Below are 17,964 nucleotides of genomic sequence, written 5' to 3' on the forward strand. Positions count from 1 at the left end.
GACGGGAAATAATTAGTATAAATAAAGTTAGAGTCTAGGGTTAAGGGTAGGCTTTTGATTTGAGAGTTTTGTAAAGGAGGTTATGCTCCAGGATAATTGACGGAGGTTATGCTCCCAATTATTGGATGACTGAAGGAGGTTATGCTCCCAGTTATTATTTACTTGTGTTTACCCAGATATTACCATCAATAAAAGTATTCATTCGTTCAATTCCATTCTTTTATTATTCTTTTGCTTGTTTTGAGTGTGAGAGGGTGATTTCGTTACGTCTCCTACTTGGTCATGTAACAATTCAAGAAATCATTTGAGCATCTTTTACCTCCCATGTAGCGAAGGCAACTTCCTCCTTGGTTGGCAGTGTCATCCCATCTAAGTGACCTCATAATCCTTTCCCTTTAAAATACATCCTGAATTGAAATTCCCAAGCAAAATAATTCTTGCTAGTGAAGCAAACATAAGAATTGTCTTTCTCTGGGGTAGTCATGGTGATCGTCAAAAGAACAAGCAACAATGCAGTTGGAGTTCAGAGCAAGAAACCCGAAACCATGAATAGAATTGCAACAAACAATAGGGCACGGAACCACAAACTGAATGACAAACGGGAACCATGAACCAGGACCACGAACTGGGATTGCAAACAAGAACAATGGGTGAAGCCATGGAAGCCACAAAATAAGGAATAATAACTACGAAACTAGGAAAGCCTTTAGTAAGAAAGAGAAAAAAAGGTGGATTGTGCTTAGGCTGATACCATGTTGATGCCTTTCACTATTGTTATTCCCACTATAAATAATGCTAGGCATATTTACAATAATTATTACTCATAATTACAAAATATCCTATAATCTGAAATCAGGAAAAGAAATCAATTTATGATTTGTCTAACTTATTCTTCAGAAATCATATCAAAATATTCAAGGAGACAAATTAATTCCTGGATGACACAAATCAATGTATAAACTGCCTAGCTTATTCTTAGGTGATCATATCAAAATATTTATGGAGTCAAATTAATTCTTGATTAACATGTAGTACTATAAGAAGATCAAAATGCACATTTTTATTAATTGATTCGGTTCTAATTTGTGATTGCAGATTGCTTTTGGCTTGAACTTTAAATATAACTATTTCATTAAGGGTAAAGTGAAGTCCTCAAATGATATTATTTGGAGGCCTGGACCAGCCTTTTCTCTGTCAGTACCTCTAAAAGTCATTGAAGACAATAAAATCGTGGTAATGGATTCATGGATCAGGTCGTATTCCCAAATGTCTTCTACTCATTCACGGAGCCCCTTCACAGAGGAAACATATCTTCTTGAGCAACCCTCTATTTCTTTCCTGAGCAAAGGTATAACTTAGTATTTTTACACTATTATTGAAATATTTGTTTTCCTAATATGTTTCTGAACACTCAAATGCTTCCAGTGGTTTGACAGATGATGGAAGGATTGAGAGTCTCCTTGAAAATGACATCCTAAATTTTGAGGCACTTGGTTTGGAAGATCAATCACTTTACGTCAATGATGATGACTTGGTGATTGCAAATGACAAGGATTTCCAGTCTACTAATATTCTTTCTGAGAATTACCAGCCTGTTGAAGAACCCTGGCTAGACCCTTCCATTCCCTCTAAGGATAAAATGGAATCAAACAAATCTGAAACTGGTGAAACTGTAGAAGAGAAGGTGAAGCTGGTAGATAAAGAAAAGTTGTTACTTGAAGAAAGTAGTAATATAATGTCAAAAGAATCAATTTCAACCATTATTCTTATTAACTCATCAATATGTACGATGCAAAGAATTGCAGTACTGGAGGATGAAAGATTGGTTGAATTATTGTTGCAACCAGTCAAGAGTAACGTGCAATGTGATAATGTATATGTCGGGGTGGTCACAAAGCTTGTTCCTCATATGGGTGGGGCTTTTGTTAATATTGGGAATTCTAGATTTGCTTTTATGGATATTAAACAAAATAAGAAGCCATTTATATTCCCTCCATTTCGTCAAAGGACAAAGAAACAAGAGATTGACCTTGAGGAAAAAAATGATCATTCGTCTCATGACGGAGGGGATGGTTATTTAAAATCTGTGCACAATGACTGTGATGAGCATGATGGAGAGGATGAGTTTTATATTTCTGAAGTTCTTAAGGAAAACGTGAATGGGAGCATGGTTGACGATGAAGTAGAAGCTGACTTTGAGGATGATATAGAGGGAAGTGATGTTCAAGTAGAAGGAGAAGCAAATAACAGTCCTCTTGCTGTTGGTATGAATGGGTCTGTCAACCCTCTTATGTTGCAAACAAAAGATACAAAGAGAGCTACCCACAAGGCTTCTGGAGAAAACAAATGGAGCCAAGTTCGCAAGGGAACCAAAATAATTGTCCAAGTTGTCAAAGAGGACCTTGGTACAAAGGGTCCCACTCTGACTGCTTATCCTAAACTAAGAAGTAGATTCTGGGTATGTGCTATGATTGCATCTTACATAAAGTTTGATTGTATATCATTGCTATCTTATGTAAATGATCTATACTGTGTTTCTTCTGAATTCAACTCTGAATTGCAGGTTTTGCTTGCATGCTGCGATAAAGTTGGAGTCTCCAAAAAGATTTCTGGTGTTGAGCGCACAAGGTTGAAGGTTATAGCAAAAACATTGCAGCCTGAGGGTTTTGGCCTCACTGTAAGAACTGTTGCCGCCGGTCAATCTTTTGAGGAACTGCAGAAAGACTTGGAAGGTTTGCTTTCAACCTGGAAAAATATAACGGAACATGCAAAGTCTGCTGCTCTTGCTGCTGATGAAGGGGTGGATGGAGCTGTTCCTGTAATTTTGCATAGGGCAATGGGTCAAACTCTCTCAGTGGTCCAGGATTATTTCAATGAAAATGTTAGTTCTGTTACTAGTTTAGAGTCACTATTGGTTTAAGTGTTTAAGTTAATGATATCTATCTATAAAAAGAAAACCCAGTTTACATTCTGTTTCTCCTGATTTGATTTTATCATGATATACTTCAGGTTAAGAAAATGGTGGTCGATTCTCCAAGAACATTCCATGAGGTAAGGCATTAACTAATTACAGAGGGCCGAGTTGCAATATTAGGACTGGAGGATGTCTGTTTTTAATGTGAACAATGTTGCCTTTTTTTCCCCATTAATGATTTTAATCAAAAAGTGTAACTCACTGCGAGAATTGGTTTGTTAACCCAACTGTAGCATTGCAGGCTGTCACATGGCAGTTTACCATTTTCTAGTAGCAAAGCATATCAAACTTACATATTACATATTGCATATGTTCAAAACTTTATTTAAATATATGGTGCTAGGTTAGCATGCTGATCCAGTTGTTTGTAGTCAAATAGTGCAACTTGAATGGTTAATTGTTTTCTGTAATCGAAAATCTAGCTTCATGGATTAATTTAAGGTTCAACATACAAACTTATACTTCTCATTTTGGTGATTTCAACCTTTTTATATGATCTTCAGGTGACCAGTTACCTTCAAGAAATTGCCCCTGATCTTTGTGATCGAGTTGAACTATATGATAAAAAAATTCCGTTGTTTGATGAATTCAACATTGAAGGAGAGATAGGCAATATACTCAGCAAAAGGTGATATGTTGTTACTTTTGTTGATAACTTTTAGTATGTATTATCCTTGTCTTTATTATCTTCCTTTTCTTTATTGTTACTTTTTTAGATTGTGTTATAATATCCTTATCTTACCGTGTTTGAGAATATCTTAAAAGATCTTAGAGCATTTAATGGAATCGGTTAGTGTTCTAATTGAGGAGGCAATATTAGTCATTACTTTTTGTTCCAGAATTTATTTAGGGGTTTTAGTCCTAATGTATTGGTAGATTATGATAGTAATAGTAATACTAGTACTTAAATTATTATTTATTTCAGTATAAATAGGAATGTTGGACCAGTACTTTTGTTTCATGATGCAACACTACAACTTAATATCAATCTCAGATTATTCGATGGCTTGTCTCTGTTTACTTACTTTCGTACCTAAACTCTAATTCCAATAGACTGCTTAAATGTAAACCACCGTAGCATGATGTAAAATTTTGTAGGAACGGAGATAATGGCAGAAATCATTTGTTTTTTAAATCATGTAGTTCTTGGTTATTTGGGATAAATCGTAATTGAGTTTTTCAATGCAAATACTTTATTAAATTAAGCAAACTCTTAATCCTATTTTCCTGTCCTGAATCAAATAGTTAAGTTTCCGTAAGATACCTAATTGTTCAGTGTGATTAAAAATGAGAATATTGTTAAAAATTGTAGAAAAAGGGCAAACTGTAAATAGTAGTCTCCTGCCCCCCTGATTTTTTGTTTAAAATGTCAATTGATCTGTCCTTCCTGGACACGGTATTAAAATTCTTAAGTTGATAGCGTTCTTTGTGTTGATCACTTTATAGGGTTCCTCTTTCCAATGGAGGCTCTCTAATCATTGAACAAACTGAGGCATTAGTTTCTATTGATGTAAATGGAGGACATGGGATGCTTGGTCATGGAAATTCACAACAACAAGCTATTCTAGAAGTCAATCTTGCCGCTGCAAAACAAGTATATTGTTAGATGCAACACCATTATCATTTATTTGTGTCACATAAGCTCTAGTTTCCTTTTTTTCCTGACAAATACTGCTTGTTAGAGGTATGATTTGATTATTATAGATATGATATGATGTTATTTGATTATTATAGATATGATATCATATGATTTGATTTGGAAATATCTTATTAAATATTTCTCTTTATTAGATATTTTGTTCCTTATAGTTATCTTTTTTTATTATGAATAAGAATATTATTGTGTACCCAACACTCCTAATTCATTACATTCTTAGTTTCTCTCTTCTCAACCAAGTACCACTAGAGCAGTACCATCCTTCGGAACCTGTTTTGTTGCTGATCCTTTCAACATTTCTATTTGTTCGTTACCCTACAGAACTGTTTATTCTTCAATCTGCATTAGTTTCTTGCTATCTTATATATTCAGAACATCCATTAAAGAGGAATAATTCCTGGTATATTTCCGAATAGTCCATGAATTCCTTTTCACAATAAATTCTAAAAATTTAATATTTAATTTGGAGTTAAACTTTGAGTTGTTATTAATATAAATTTTTACACTCACGTATCAAGTAAAAAGTATACTGTTTTTATTTATTTATTTTAATAGATGTGAGTGCTAAGGCATCACTATGTTGCTTGTCATACGAACTATGTTGGCATCACAGGCAATATCAATCATATGAAACATCTCAAAAAAAGATCGAAATGAGTGAGCAGACCACATCTGACCCACAACTAATCCCTAACCCTATAGAAAGATAAATAAAATCTTTTAAGTAGTAGACTTTAAGTCTAACTCAACTCCACATAACCGGTTTGTAAAGTGAGATTTGCACCTATTTATATACTCTAAACTAGTCTTATAACTTGTCAATGTGAGACTTCCAACACATTTTCTCATGCCGAGATATATATATATATATATATATATATATATATATATATATATCGTGTGTGAGACTAGATATTAATGGGTAGTCCGATAGTGGCCGATAACGGATGGAATAATATGTCCAACAAACAACAAATTTTCCTAGGATAGACTCTAACCCATGACTTTGATACTATGTTAAGAAGTGAATTTTAAGTTTAACTTAACTCTACAAAACCAACTTGTTAGGTGAGGTTTGCATCTATTTTTATATATTCTAAACTGGCTATATAATTAGTTAATGTGAGACTTCCAACAAAATCTATTCCTGAAAACTCTGAACGAATGAAACTAGGAACATTCTCCTACCAAGTAACACCCTGAGATCTAGTGTCAAACTCAACATGTTTATCAACACATTGATTATCCTCCCTAAAATGTGTGAAACATGAATACACATAGTATTACTATTTACTAAACAGTTCAACTATCTACTACGGAGACCCCAAAGAATAATAGAATTATTGGATCATGTTTTGAATAACTAGTTGATAATCACACTCAATAAAAAATTTAGTTCAGCCTTTGGAGTGGCAATTTTCATATGTTTATCAAAGCAGAACTTGTTTCTGGTTATCCATATTTAGCTTTCATCACACCAACAAAAGAGGCCTGCATTACAGTCTTGACTCGAGCACTCAAGCATCTTTGAAAGAAACAAAGAACGGAAGAGATGAAATCAGTAGCAAAGTGACAGTGGAAAGAACTGGTAAGCCAGCCCATAGATGTGAAGCAGATGTGCACTCAAAGAACACGTGTTGAGCAGTTTCAGCAGCACCACCACAAAAATGACAACAAGAAACACTGTCCATACCACACTTGATTAAGTTATCATCCATAGGCAGCCTATTATGTTAAATATGCCAAGCAAGAAGAGATAGAAGGAGGATTAAATTTGCTCCAAACCTGTGTTGAAACATTTAAAGAGTTGGCTGAATCAAAAGGAAATTATATTCAGTTTTGAGGCTGAGAATACCATCAGAAGAACCATTTCATCTAAGATGGTCCTCAATATCAAACTGATGTAAAATTAAAAGGGAGATTGCAAGAGTGAGAGCGGGATCTTTAGAACTAATAGCATCAGTTATAGACCAGGATATATTTGATATTAAAGGGTGCATCCTTAGCCTCCAAATTGTTGTGTAAATGCTTAGGAATCCCAAGCCAATCAACTATTGGAATAGTTAACCCTTTGACCATTACCAATCTGCCAAGTGGAGTTATCAATAATCAAAGCAAGACTGTGCTTAATACCATGCCAAACAGATGATTGACGATAAAAATCACAACTCTCAACTTAAGAATTCTGGCCAATTTGAAGTCAAAATCAAGAAAATCCATCTTAAGTTTCATCAAAGGAGCTTGATTAAGAGCATACAAGGGTTTACGACCCAAACCTCCTTGATAGACCGACAAGATTGCTTCCAATAAACAGTGACCAACTTAACATAGTAACATTGCTAGTCCACACAAAATTTCTCATCCAGAATTCCATGGTTTTAATCACACCTTGGGCCACGAGTAAATTCTAAAGTAGTGCAAAAGGTTGTTGATAACGGAAGATATGAGAATTATCCTGCCCTATATGACAGCAAAAAAGCTTTCCAATATGAAGCTTTTCCTTTATTCTATCAGCCAAACCTTGCAAATGAATTCTAGGAGAGGTTTACCAACAAAAATAGTAATACCCAAATTATTAAAAGCCAATGAATTTTCTGAGAAACCAAGAGTATCAACCACAACTTCTTCCTAGAATGTGTCCAACCAGAAATATGAAACTTGGACTTAGTAATACTGACTTCCTGATCAGCATTATCTTTATAAGATTGGAAAAGGTGCATGATACAATCTTATCCAGCAAAGATTGCGGTCAATTATGACTTTGAATATCTTCTGAAATATAAACATGAATGATATAATTCACAATCTAGTAGATTGATAAGTAAAGAAAGATTTGTTACAAAAAAGTCACTCTTTGATGAGAACCAATAATAGAGACACCTCAATCAATAAGACTCATAAGTCAAGGAAGATTTGTCACAAAGATATCAATCTTTGATTAGAATCTGAGGTCTAAGCCAAGAACAAAGAGAATCTCTCTTTAATGAAATAAAATTTAATATATGATTAAAAGTGTTTACATCAACTTTTGGTACCTCTATATATAAGTACATAAGTTTAAGAAAACCTAGAAACCCTAAAAGAAAGCTCAAGTCCAAAAACATAAAATAAAAACTGCAAATAAATTAAAATAAATTTACAAATACTTTTATTTGTCAAACTATTCTATAATTGTGCTCCAAGGCATGATCTTCGTGTTTTCATGTCTTTTGAATGCCAAAGGCTCCTCCTCAAGTTCTTTTATGGAGTCAAGGGATAGTCTTCTACCATTGCACAACTGCTGCAAGTTTGACTTGGTTAACCTATGAAAAATGGTAGCATCATTAGCATATAATGTGAGCTGGAAAACACATACCGTAAGGTCTTATCATAGGGAGAAGAATTTTCTGTGGAGACAAAAGAGTAATGGCACGACTTAAAACTTCTTTTGCAAGACAAGAGACTTGGGGATAATAGATACCCTTGTCTAACTTCTTCAGAGCTGGAAAGAAACCAACAGCTTTGTGATTGACAGAAATGAAAATCTTGGAAGATTGAAGCACCAACTTGACCCATAGACATAGCTGAGGACAGAAGCCAAACTGATGCAAAACTTGAAGAGTGAAATCCCACTTAAAGAGTATCAAAAGCTTTTTCGATATCCACTATTACCCGCATAATGTCTTTTTCTTAGCAAATTAATCCCTTCGGAAAGTACTCTACGATAAGAAATGTTCCTATCCTTGAGAAAGCCTCTTTGCTGACTAGAAATAAGTTTATCAGCTATGAATTGATTCCTTCAGCAAGGATCATTGTCATAATTTTAAACTTAAAATTGGACAAAGCAACAGGTCTATAATTGGAGTAATCTTTTATTAAGTACAAGTATACATGCTTTTGTTTTTGTTTTGCAACATAATTTCATGTCAAGCAGTACACTTTTTTTATTGGAAGCATGCATTACAGATTGCAAGGGAATTGCGACTACGGGATATTGGTGGTATCATTGTAGTAGATTTCATTGATATGACAGATGAAGGTGAGTGGGAATCTCCCACTTGTTTGTGCATTTGAAGTATTTAGTTACTCGAAGAAGGCATCTCTCTGATATACTTTTAAAATATTTTCGTAGTACTGATTGCAGTTTCAAAATCACTGACTAAAATTTAAAATAATCCTACTTGGTAGTTTTCATGGGAACTTTTTTTTGTTATTTTTAACCGTGGCATATTTAAGAATGCATAGCTTTTAATCTTCACCTTATAAGCTGACTAGTCATGACCATGCAGAATTTTTCTACCTGAATTGTATGCATGCATGGTATTATATGTATTGTTGCAAATTAAGTTATCAATGGCAACAAAATTTTATTATTGATGGATTATTTAGCTTGAATTTGGCACATTAAAATTAAGCATGATTATTATTGTTAGTGTTCCTCTTGCTCTCAAACAGTATTCTCACTAATTAAAATGTTATTTTCCTGTGAACTATTCTCACTGATTGAGGCTATGCCTCAAGGGATCAGTGGAAACAACCTCTCTCGTTTAAGTGTATAAAGTTCTCGAGTTTAAGTTTGATGATGATATTTAAGTATGAAATATTTAAGCTTAACATCTTTCTTGCTGTTGTTATTCTTGAAGTCCTTATCAATTCATGTATTTATTAAATTTGGATTCTTCTTGATCAGCAAATAAAAGATTGGTCTATGAAGAAGTCAAGAAAGCCATTGAGAGAGATAAATCAATGGTGAAGGTCTCTGAATTGTCCAGACATGGACTTATGGAAATAACTCGGAAGAGGGTAGGTTGCTTGTCTATGGTGAATATTAGCTATTTTTATCCAATGTATCAGACACAAGTGTTCAAATAGGATGATGTGTTTCATATGAAACATTATGTGATCTTCCCCATTTTTCTTTTATATATAGTTTACAGATAACCATACTTCATGCTTGTTTCAACTCTTCAAATGTCTATAGATTGAAAGTAATAATGCTTGAACTACATTTTTCCTTTTTATTAAAATGAATTGCCAATGCTTTTTACCATTGTTTGACAGGTGCGGCCAAGCGTGACATTCATGATTAGTGAACCATGTGCTTGTTGCCATGCCACAGGCAGGGTGGAAGCTTTAGAGACATCCTTCTCAAAGATTGAACAGCAAATCTGTCGGCTTCTTGTAAGTAGAAACTTTCAGTCCCAGAATTTTGTTTCAGCTAAAATCATCAAGAGAAAAAAAAGAAAAAAAAAAACTCAAACCTAGGAGTGGGACAGTTGAATAGTTCTATTTGACATTTCTAAGCAACTCGAACCAATAATTTATTTCTAGCCTGTTCTAGTTGTTGGTGCAATATATTTTTATTCTTTCTTAGTTATTGGTTATTTGTCTCCCTAGATCATAATGTTTTGTCCATTGGCATAGTGTTGATACTTGTTAGATATATTAAATTATTCGATATCGTAGATAGATATCTTATCTTTATTTTTTATCTTCAGTTATTTTATTATTATTTTTTATTTGTATTTTGGGCTTTGTTCATATTTCATTTATTATAAATACAATATCTTGTGTATTTTCTACACAAGGGAGATTAGTTTCATATATAGATTTTTCACTATATTCAATATGATATCTAGAGCCTGGTTTTTTCGAAAAATTTTCATTGTCCTTGTCCTTTGCAACTGTCGTTGCTGTCATTGGAGCTACAGTTTCGATCGGTGACCACATGGTTCTGCTCGTCTTGGCCAGACGACCCTAACACCATCGAGATCGCCGCTATCAGAGTCTGGACCACACACCGGACGAAGTTTGCAGACGCCGTCTTTTCCAGCCACACGTGGCGGAGCATGCATCATCTTCTTCGGCTCCAATCACCATCGCTGGACTCGCCACGACCTCCTATCTCCAGATTTGGCCTTGTTGCCTTGATTGGAGAAACTTGGATTTAGGGTTTCTCTCTCCTATTCATCTATGGTTTCATGGTGAGTTTGAGATAGGTGATTAACACCGGACGTGAGTTTCATGGTCTTTATTATCTCTGCCCTTCTACACATAATGGCACACTTATAGAGTCTCCATCTCTTCTACATGCTCAGTTAAGTTATCCCAGTCTTGTCAAATTGCAATCGTTTGTTTTCAACTTATCCAAATTATCTAGTTTGGTGTGAGTTGGGTTAATTAGGCAATCACAATCTTAGTTCATTTCCTCGTAGTGTCACCCAACGTGCTCGTCCCCTTTTGCCGTAGTTAATTTTGACATTTAGGAATCTAGTCATGTTAAGTCTAATTTAAGTTTTCAATATTTTGTTACTTTTATTGATATGATTATTCTACATGTACTTGGTTGCTTTTAACGAAAAATCGTTCTGAATTATTTCATATCTTGCAATTCTTTTTTAATGAAATTAAAAACTCAATTTGGTGTTTTTGTTTGAACTTTGCGAAATGATAATGGCCACAAATATCTTTCTCATTCTTTTACACAATTTATGGCTTCTCATGGCATTCTTCATCTTATTTCATGTGCTTATACACCTTAACAAAATAGGGTGGCTAAGCGCAAAAATTGATATTTTATTGAAACAACTTGCACTCGTTTAATTCATGCAATTCTTCAATATTTTTGTGGTGATGCTTTTCTTACTACATGTTATTTCATTAATCGCATGCCTTTTCGATTTTAGATAATAAAATACCTTATTCTATTTTATTTTCTCATGAACCTCTTCATCCTTTACTTCTAAAAGTTTTGTAGTTTACATGTTTTGTTCATAATTTTAGTCCTAGTCTTGATAAGTTATCTCCTCGATCACAAAAACGTGTTTTTTTAGTATTTATTAGATCACAAAAAAGATACAAGTGTTTTTTTCCTTCTCTTAACTGCTATTTTTTTTTGTAGATGTCACCTTCAATGAGTCTTCTTTTTATCTTAAAGGTCATTCTTCTTTTGATATGTCTCCATTTAATAGTCAATATTCCTAGTCCAGTTAATATTCCTTTTATTTGTGGTCCTTCAGTAGTGCCTTGTCCACCACCACCACCATCACCATCTTCAATTCTTCTCCACCACCACTTTAGGTTTATAGCCAGAGACATTGTTCTCAACAGCCACTAAGTGATTCAATTCAAGGACCAACTACTTTGTCTCCTCTGGCTCTGACAACTGAGTCTGATCTTCCAATTGCCCTCCAAAAGGGTATCTATTCTACGTGTAATCCCTCTCCACATTATATTGCTTTGAGTTATCATTGATTATGTTCACTTTTTATGCCAGCCTTTCATCTATTTCTTTTGTGGCCATTCCAAAATTTATAAATGATGCCTTAGCCCATCTTGGTTGGCGTCATGCCATGCTAGATGAACTAAGTGTTTTTCATAATAGTGCAACTGGGGAGCTTGTCCTATTATTGTCTAGGAAATTTGTTGTTGGTTACAAGTGGGTTTTTTCTATCAAAGTTGGTTCTGATGGTACTATTGATCACCTCAAAGTTCGTCTTATAGTCAAAGATTACATAGATTTTTGGGTTAGATTATGGTGATACATTTTCTCCAATGGCAAAGATAGCTTGTGTTTGTTTATTTATATAGTCATGGTTGTTATTCAATAATGACCTCTTTACCAATTCGATGTCAAAAACATGTTACTTAGTGGAGCTTTGCAAGAAGAGATTTATATGGAGCAACCTCTAGGATTTGTTGCTCATGGGAAGCCTTATGTCGTCTTTGCAAATCCTTATATAGCCTAAAATAGTCTCCTAGGACTTGGTTTGAAAAATTTAGCAACATTGTTCAACAATTTGGTATAACTTGGTGTTAGGCAGATCATTCAATCTTTTATTATTACTCGAGTGCTGAATGTGTCTACTTGATAGTATATGTTAATGACATCGTTCTTACATACAGTAACAACCATGGCATCTCCCAAATGAACCAACATCTTTGCCACCATTTTCAGACCAAAGATCTTAGTAAACTAAGATATTTCATAGGTATTGAGGTGGTACAGTCCAACGATGATATTGTTATATTTCAAAGGAAGTATGCATTAGAGATTTCAGAGGAAACTTGGTTGATGAATTCAAAATCTATTGACACTGTTGAGATTAAATCAGAAAAATATATTTCTAAAGGGCTTAATTGATCCTTCTCATGTTCTACCATTTATATTGATAAAGAGTTAATACAATAGGGAGATAGAAGGTCAAGAGATTGTCCTAGACTGCTAGGTACAATCATTATAGATAACCCAATACACTACTACCTACCTTAGTCCTTCTGACTACCCTAACATAGATAGACTTAGTAATTATTCTACCATTAAGATACACACAGCTCACACACAACTCACACACACTAACCAATAATTCTAACACTCTTCCTCAAGCTGGAGCATACAAATTGTATGAACCAAGCTTGAAATAGATAAACTCGATTTTGAACTACATGAATTTTTCTTCAAAAGTGTGAGGCAGTGTGTTATCACATGTCAACGAAAAACTAACAACAGCTTGTGAAACTTCAACTTCAAAAGTGGATGACAGAGAGCAGTGGTGGACAATGACAATCTGCAAGGATGAAATCCCTCATCAACTAAGGATGGGGCCTGCAGTGGCTAAATGCGACAAAACTGCAGGGATTGCCATCTCTGAGACTGATGGGTGATGGGGCCTGTAGTGGCTGAAAGCTACAAATCTACAGGGACTACCATACTTATGTGGCTTGAACTGCCATACTTGACTTGTCGTGTGCCATCTCTAAGATTGATGGGCGATGGGGCCTGTAGTGGTTGAAAGCTACAAATCTACAGGGACTACCATACTTGACTTGCAGTGTCTTGGAAACAAACATTAATGTGGCTTGAACTGCCATACTTGACTTACAGTGTCTTGGAAACATACTCCCCCTCACTGTGAACGTTGGAAACAGTGAAATTGTTGACTGGCATTGGAAGCATCACAGTTGCTTTGGATAAACACACATAAATGAAGTCTACAAAAGAGATTGACGTCCGATGGGGAGCTTGCTGTTTTTTTTTTTTTTATTTCATCCTCTGTAAGACTTCTCTCATCCTATCTTCACTTTCATTCACCAAGAGATCATGAGTCTTCAATTTCATAATCTCCATTCCTTTAAGCCTCACGTGGAGCTCACCATCACCCTTGAAATGCCAAAGACAGGTTGGAGTGTCCAAAGGAGAAGAAAACCAGTGGTGGCAAACAAGGAGAAGAAGAAACCAAAATGCCACTAGGATAACCATGGCTGGATTATGTCTTGCGACAATGAACGAACTTGGATGACTCTTGTTGTAGGTACTTAAGTGACGCAAATAGGGTGATAAAGAAGTAGACGTGTCTCCACCATTCCAGAACGAAAACAACATATTGGAGATTTTCGATTTTAGGGTTTTAAGAGAGAAAACTTATAATAACATGACTTCGAAATTAGGAACCAGGGGTAAATATGGACTCATCACGATTCGACAAGTCAGACAATGATGAAATAGAGGAGATCCGAAGGATTTAGGGTTCCAAAACAATCAAAGGAGAAAACCCTAGATTTGAGTTACAGCCACCAAACCAAAGAAACAAAGACAAAAACAAACTCAGGAGGCTCCGGCGAGTCGACCGGAAGCAACGCGGTGAGATTCCGACACCGGGAAGGTGGCGCGTGACAAACACGTCTCATGAGATCTGTCGGAGAGATGAGGCGCGTGTGGAGGAGTTTGGTCCTGTCTCCAGTAGGGTTGGTCGTCGCTCGAGGCAGTTGCCTTTCTAGGATTCCCTGGAGACTTTAGGTCTCTTTGATGCAGGGTGCAAATGAATGGAAGAATGTCAATGTTTGGGCATTAGAGAAGGACCCGTTCTAATTTTAATGGGCCAAAGTCTGCAAGAATTCTTTAGTTGTTATCAGAGGAAACAAGGTGTTGGTGACGTCGGAGATAGGCCAAGTCAGGTACTAGTGGCTGAGAAAGACATAAGTCTTAGAAACTGAACTTGGCTAGGTAATTGTAGGACTGCCACTGAAACACAAAGATTGAAAGACTAAACTTTTAGGGGGGCTGCCGGTGGCTATGACGGCCGGCCGCCGGCAAACAGTAAAGGCAGCCAGTAAAGGATCAGAAAACCTTCTCTAATACCATGTTGAGATTAAATCAGAAAAATATATTTCTAAAGGGCTTAATTGACCCTTCTCATGTTCTACCATTTATATTGATAAAGAGTTAATACAATAGGGAGATAGAAGGTCAAGAGACTGTCCTAGACTGCTAGGTACAATCATTATAGATAACCCAATATACTACTACCTACTTTAGTCCTTCTAACTACCCTAACATAGATAGACTTAGTAATTATTCTACCATTAAGATACACATAACTCACACACACTAACCAATAATTCTAACAGACACACCCATGGATCCTAATACTTAACTTTTACTAAATCATGGGGAGTCGTTAGATCCCAAGCATTATAGAAGATTAGTTGGAACTTAAATTATCTTACAGCTACTCGTCTTGACATTTTTTTGGCAGTCTGTGTGGTAAGCCCATTTCTTAATTCCCATGTGAAGATCATTGGAATGCAGTCATACTAATATTAAAGTACATTAAAGGAGCTCCCAGAAAAGGGTTGTTATATAGATCCAATAAGCATAAAGAAGTTGTTTGTTATTATGATTGGGCATGATCTCCTTCTGATAGAAGGTTTACATCCGGATATTGTGTTTCCATTCGTGGTAACTTGATCTCTTAGAAAAGCAAGAAATAAAGTGTTTGGCAAGATCTAATGCTCAAGCAGAATATAGAATTTTGGCCTTAGCCACTTGTGAGTTTGCTTGGCTTAAGCAATTGCTTAGAGAGTTACAAGTTGAAGATGTCATTCAAATTACACTTATATGTGACAATCAGGCAGATTGCTCTTCATATTAGTTCTAATTTTGAATTTCAAAAGAGAACCAAACATATTGAGATTGAATGTCATTTTATTTGAGAGAAGATTGTATATGAAGACATTAGGATTGAGTTTGTTAACTCAAGTGATTAGTTAACTGATATTTTCACTAAGTCTTTACAGGGACCGAGAATTAATTATATTTGTAACAAATTTGATAGATAGGATTTGTATGCACCAACTTGAGAGAGTGCTAGATATATTAGATTATAAGATATCTTAAACAAATATTTTATCTTTATCTTTTATTTTCTGTTACTTTGTTACTATTCTTTACTTGTATTTTGGGTTTAGTTCATATTAATCCCTATGTTTATTTTCTACACAAGAGGAAGTAATATCATACATAGTTTTTCCATTATATTCAATAATACTCATTGGACCGACTAGTGGGTGTGATTTCTTATTTGTTATCATGCACATCCCAGGCAACAATGGACCATAAGCCAGACCCTGAAAAACCCAAGTCGTGGCCAAAATTTATTCTGAGGGTTGATCATCGTATGTGTGAGTACTTGACTTCAGGGAAAAAGACAAGACTTGCGACATTGAGCAGTTATCTCAAAGTCTGGATTCTCCTGAAGGTATAACTGATCAATAAATAAAATTTAATGATTGTTGCTATGCTTGTACACGTTTACCATGCTTTATATTTATTGATTCAAGTTACTTTTAGAATAAAATACCTTCCATTGCTTAAGGGAAGTACTGGAAATGTTAGTTTTACATTGTGAAGTGTGGGATAAATTATCATTGCCATGGTTATTCATTTTAATCCTAATATTTTGAATCCTCTATTTTAGGAATGCTTCCTAGATTTTGTCTTTTTTTCACTGCATACCACACCCGCCTAGTAAATGGCACCTAGTGCCATTGAGCTTGTTAGAAGCTAGGTTGGAATTTATCTAATGGCCTAATTTTTTGTCATACCTAGATTTTAGTGTCAGCCTATATTAAATTTGATTTTGGATTCATAAAGTATGCTACGAAATAACTGTGTTTTAATTAATTTTCAAACGCTTCCAATTAAGTCCTGCATTGCTTAGCAGTGATTAGCTGTTTGTAATTCTTCAGGTTGCTAGAGGGTTGACTAGAGGATCGTTTGAGGTCAAACCATTTACGGATGACAAGGTGGAAAAAAACCAACATCAAGTTGCCATTTCAATGTTAAGATCCTCGGAGGCCAGAAGCAAAAAGCCTGGCCAGAATGTGACTCTTGTTCAAGTGAAAAAATCAAAGGCTAGGGGAAAATGAACAGTTTTTCCTTGAAATATTATATGATCTTGTTCTACACGAATTTTGTTTTTGCCATACTCAGGGAGTAAAACTTGGGTCAAAGGTTGGAAGGGCAAAAATAATGAGTTCACTTTTGGGAGTAAGTTAAAATGGCTCTAATAGGTATAGCTTTTAGGCAAGTAAATGCTATCCCCAAACTTATCTCAACGAGCAATTTTGTTCATAATTTTTTTAAGTGATTACAGGTAGCAGCACTCTTCACATCATTTGACATACCAATCAACTCTGCCATGGAAGGATAAGAAAGAGAAACCCGGGCACTCCAGCAATCATTTAGCATGATCTACAAATAAAATCCACAATGATTGAAAATTTTACTTCCTGTCCAAGCGAGAGAAAACAGTCCAAGAATAGTGCTAGTGTCATCATAAAAAACAATAGCATGGGTATAGTTATGAATGTTGCAGTGCTACCCCCATGAATTTTATTTTTGTACATCATTTTTTTGACATTATTCTTATAATTTCTCAATATTTTATGGTTACTCACATTTGGGTGAAAATGAGTTGAATTGAAGTAGATTGTGATGTACAAGGCCGAGCTTGACTTGTTTTTAAAATTAAATGCTCAAGAACATATCTTGGAATAGACTAATGAGTTTATATTTATATGCAAGTCAGGTCAAAAAGCCTTTAAATAGACTATAATAATTATATAACTTTATAATAGTTAAATTTCAATATTATACTATTACTGCTGTTACTTATAATTGTTACTATTTCCAGAAACTAGCCTAGTCCTTTAACTAATTGTTACTTTTTTTAAAAGCATTTGTTTGATGTAAGTTAAGGATACAGTTTTGTCTATTTTCATCCGTATGGACACTCCAGCACTTCTTATAATTAGCACTCTAATTGCATTATTCAAACACTATAACAATTTATACCTGAACCACCTTAAAGCATTATAATTGATGGTGTGACATCCCAATTATTTGGAACACAATATAATAAAGACGTCATCATAGATAATATAGGAAAGCAGTTAAGACAAGTAATTGGAGTATTAGGATTACAGTCATCTTTAAAATAACATCAGAATTTAAACTTTAAACAGAATAAAGTTATGTAAAATGACATAAGTTCAAGGGGGCAAAGCCTAGTAG

The 17,964-nt window shown here is 34.9% G+C and overlaps 1 protein-coding gene across 4 annotated transcripts in view; it reads left to right on the top strand.

Moving 5' to 3' along the window:
* Positions 1-17,447, top strand: part of LOC106764639 (ribonuclease E/G-like protein, chloroplastic) — a 28,656-nt gene extending 11,209 nt beyond the window's left edge. The window contains exons 4-15 of one of the 4 annotated variants that reach the window (XR_001375947.2): positions 1,096-1,348; positions 1,437-2,458; positions 2,564-2,881; positions 3,010-3,051; positions 3,478-3,602; positions 4,421-4,568; positions 8,577-8,649; positions 9,301-9,413; positions 9,672-9,791; positions 15,992-16,147; positions 16,638-16,961; positions 17,045-17,447. Coding sequence is in view for 1 of the 4 variants with exons in the window: in XM_014648943.2 (XP_014504429.1) it covers positions 1,096-1,348; positions 1,437-2,458; positions 2,564-2,881; positions 3,010-3,051; positions 3,478-3,602; positions 4,421-4,568; positions 8,577-8,649; positions 9,301-9,413; positions 9,672-9,791; positions 15,992-16,147; positions 16,638-16,817 (2,550 nt within the window). In the remaining 3 variants the exon portion in view is untranslated. Of the gene's footprint in view, positions 1-1,095; positions 1,349-1,436; positions 2,459-2,563; positions 2,882-3,009; positions 3,052-3,477; positions 3,603-4,420; positions 4,569-8,576; positions 8,650-9,300; positions 9,414-9,671; positions 9,792-15,991; positions 16,148-16,637 lie in introns of those variants that run through there. The other 3 variants (XR_001375948.2, XM_014648943.2, XR_002668171.1) reach the window with 3 other exon arrangements.
* Positions 17,448-17,964: the final 517 nt, after the last annotated feature.

This window comes from Vigna radiata, chromosome 6 (genome assembly GCF_000741045.1).
Source record: "Vigna radiata var. radiata cultivar VC1973A chromosome 6, Vradiata_ver6, whole genome shotgun sequence".
Taxonomy (NCBI): domain Eukaryota; kingdom Viridiplantae; phylum Streptophyta; class Magnoliopsida; order Fabales; family Fabaceae; genus Vigna; species Vigna radiata.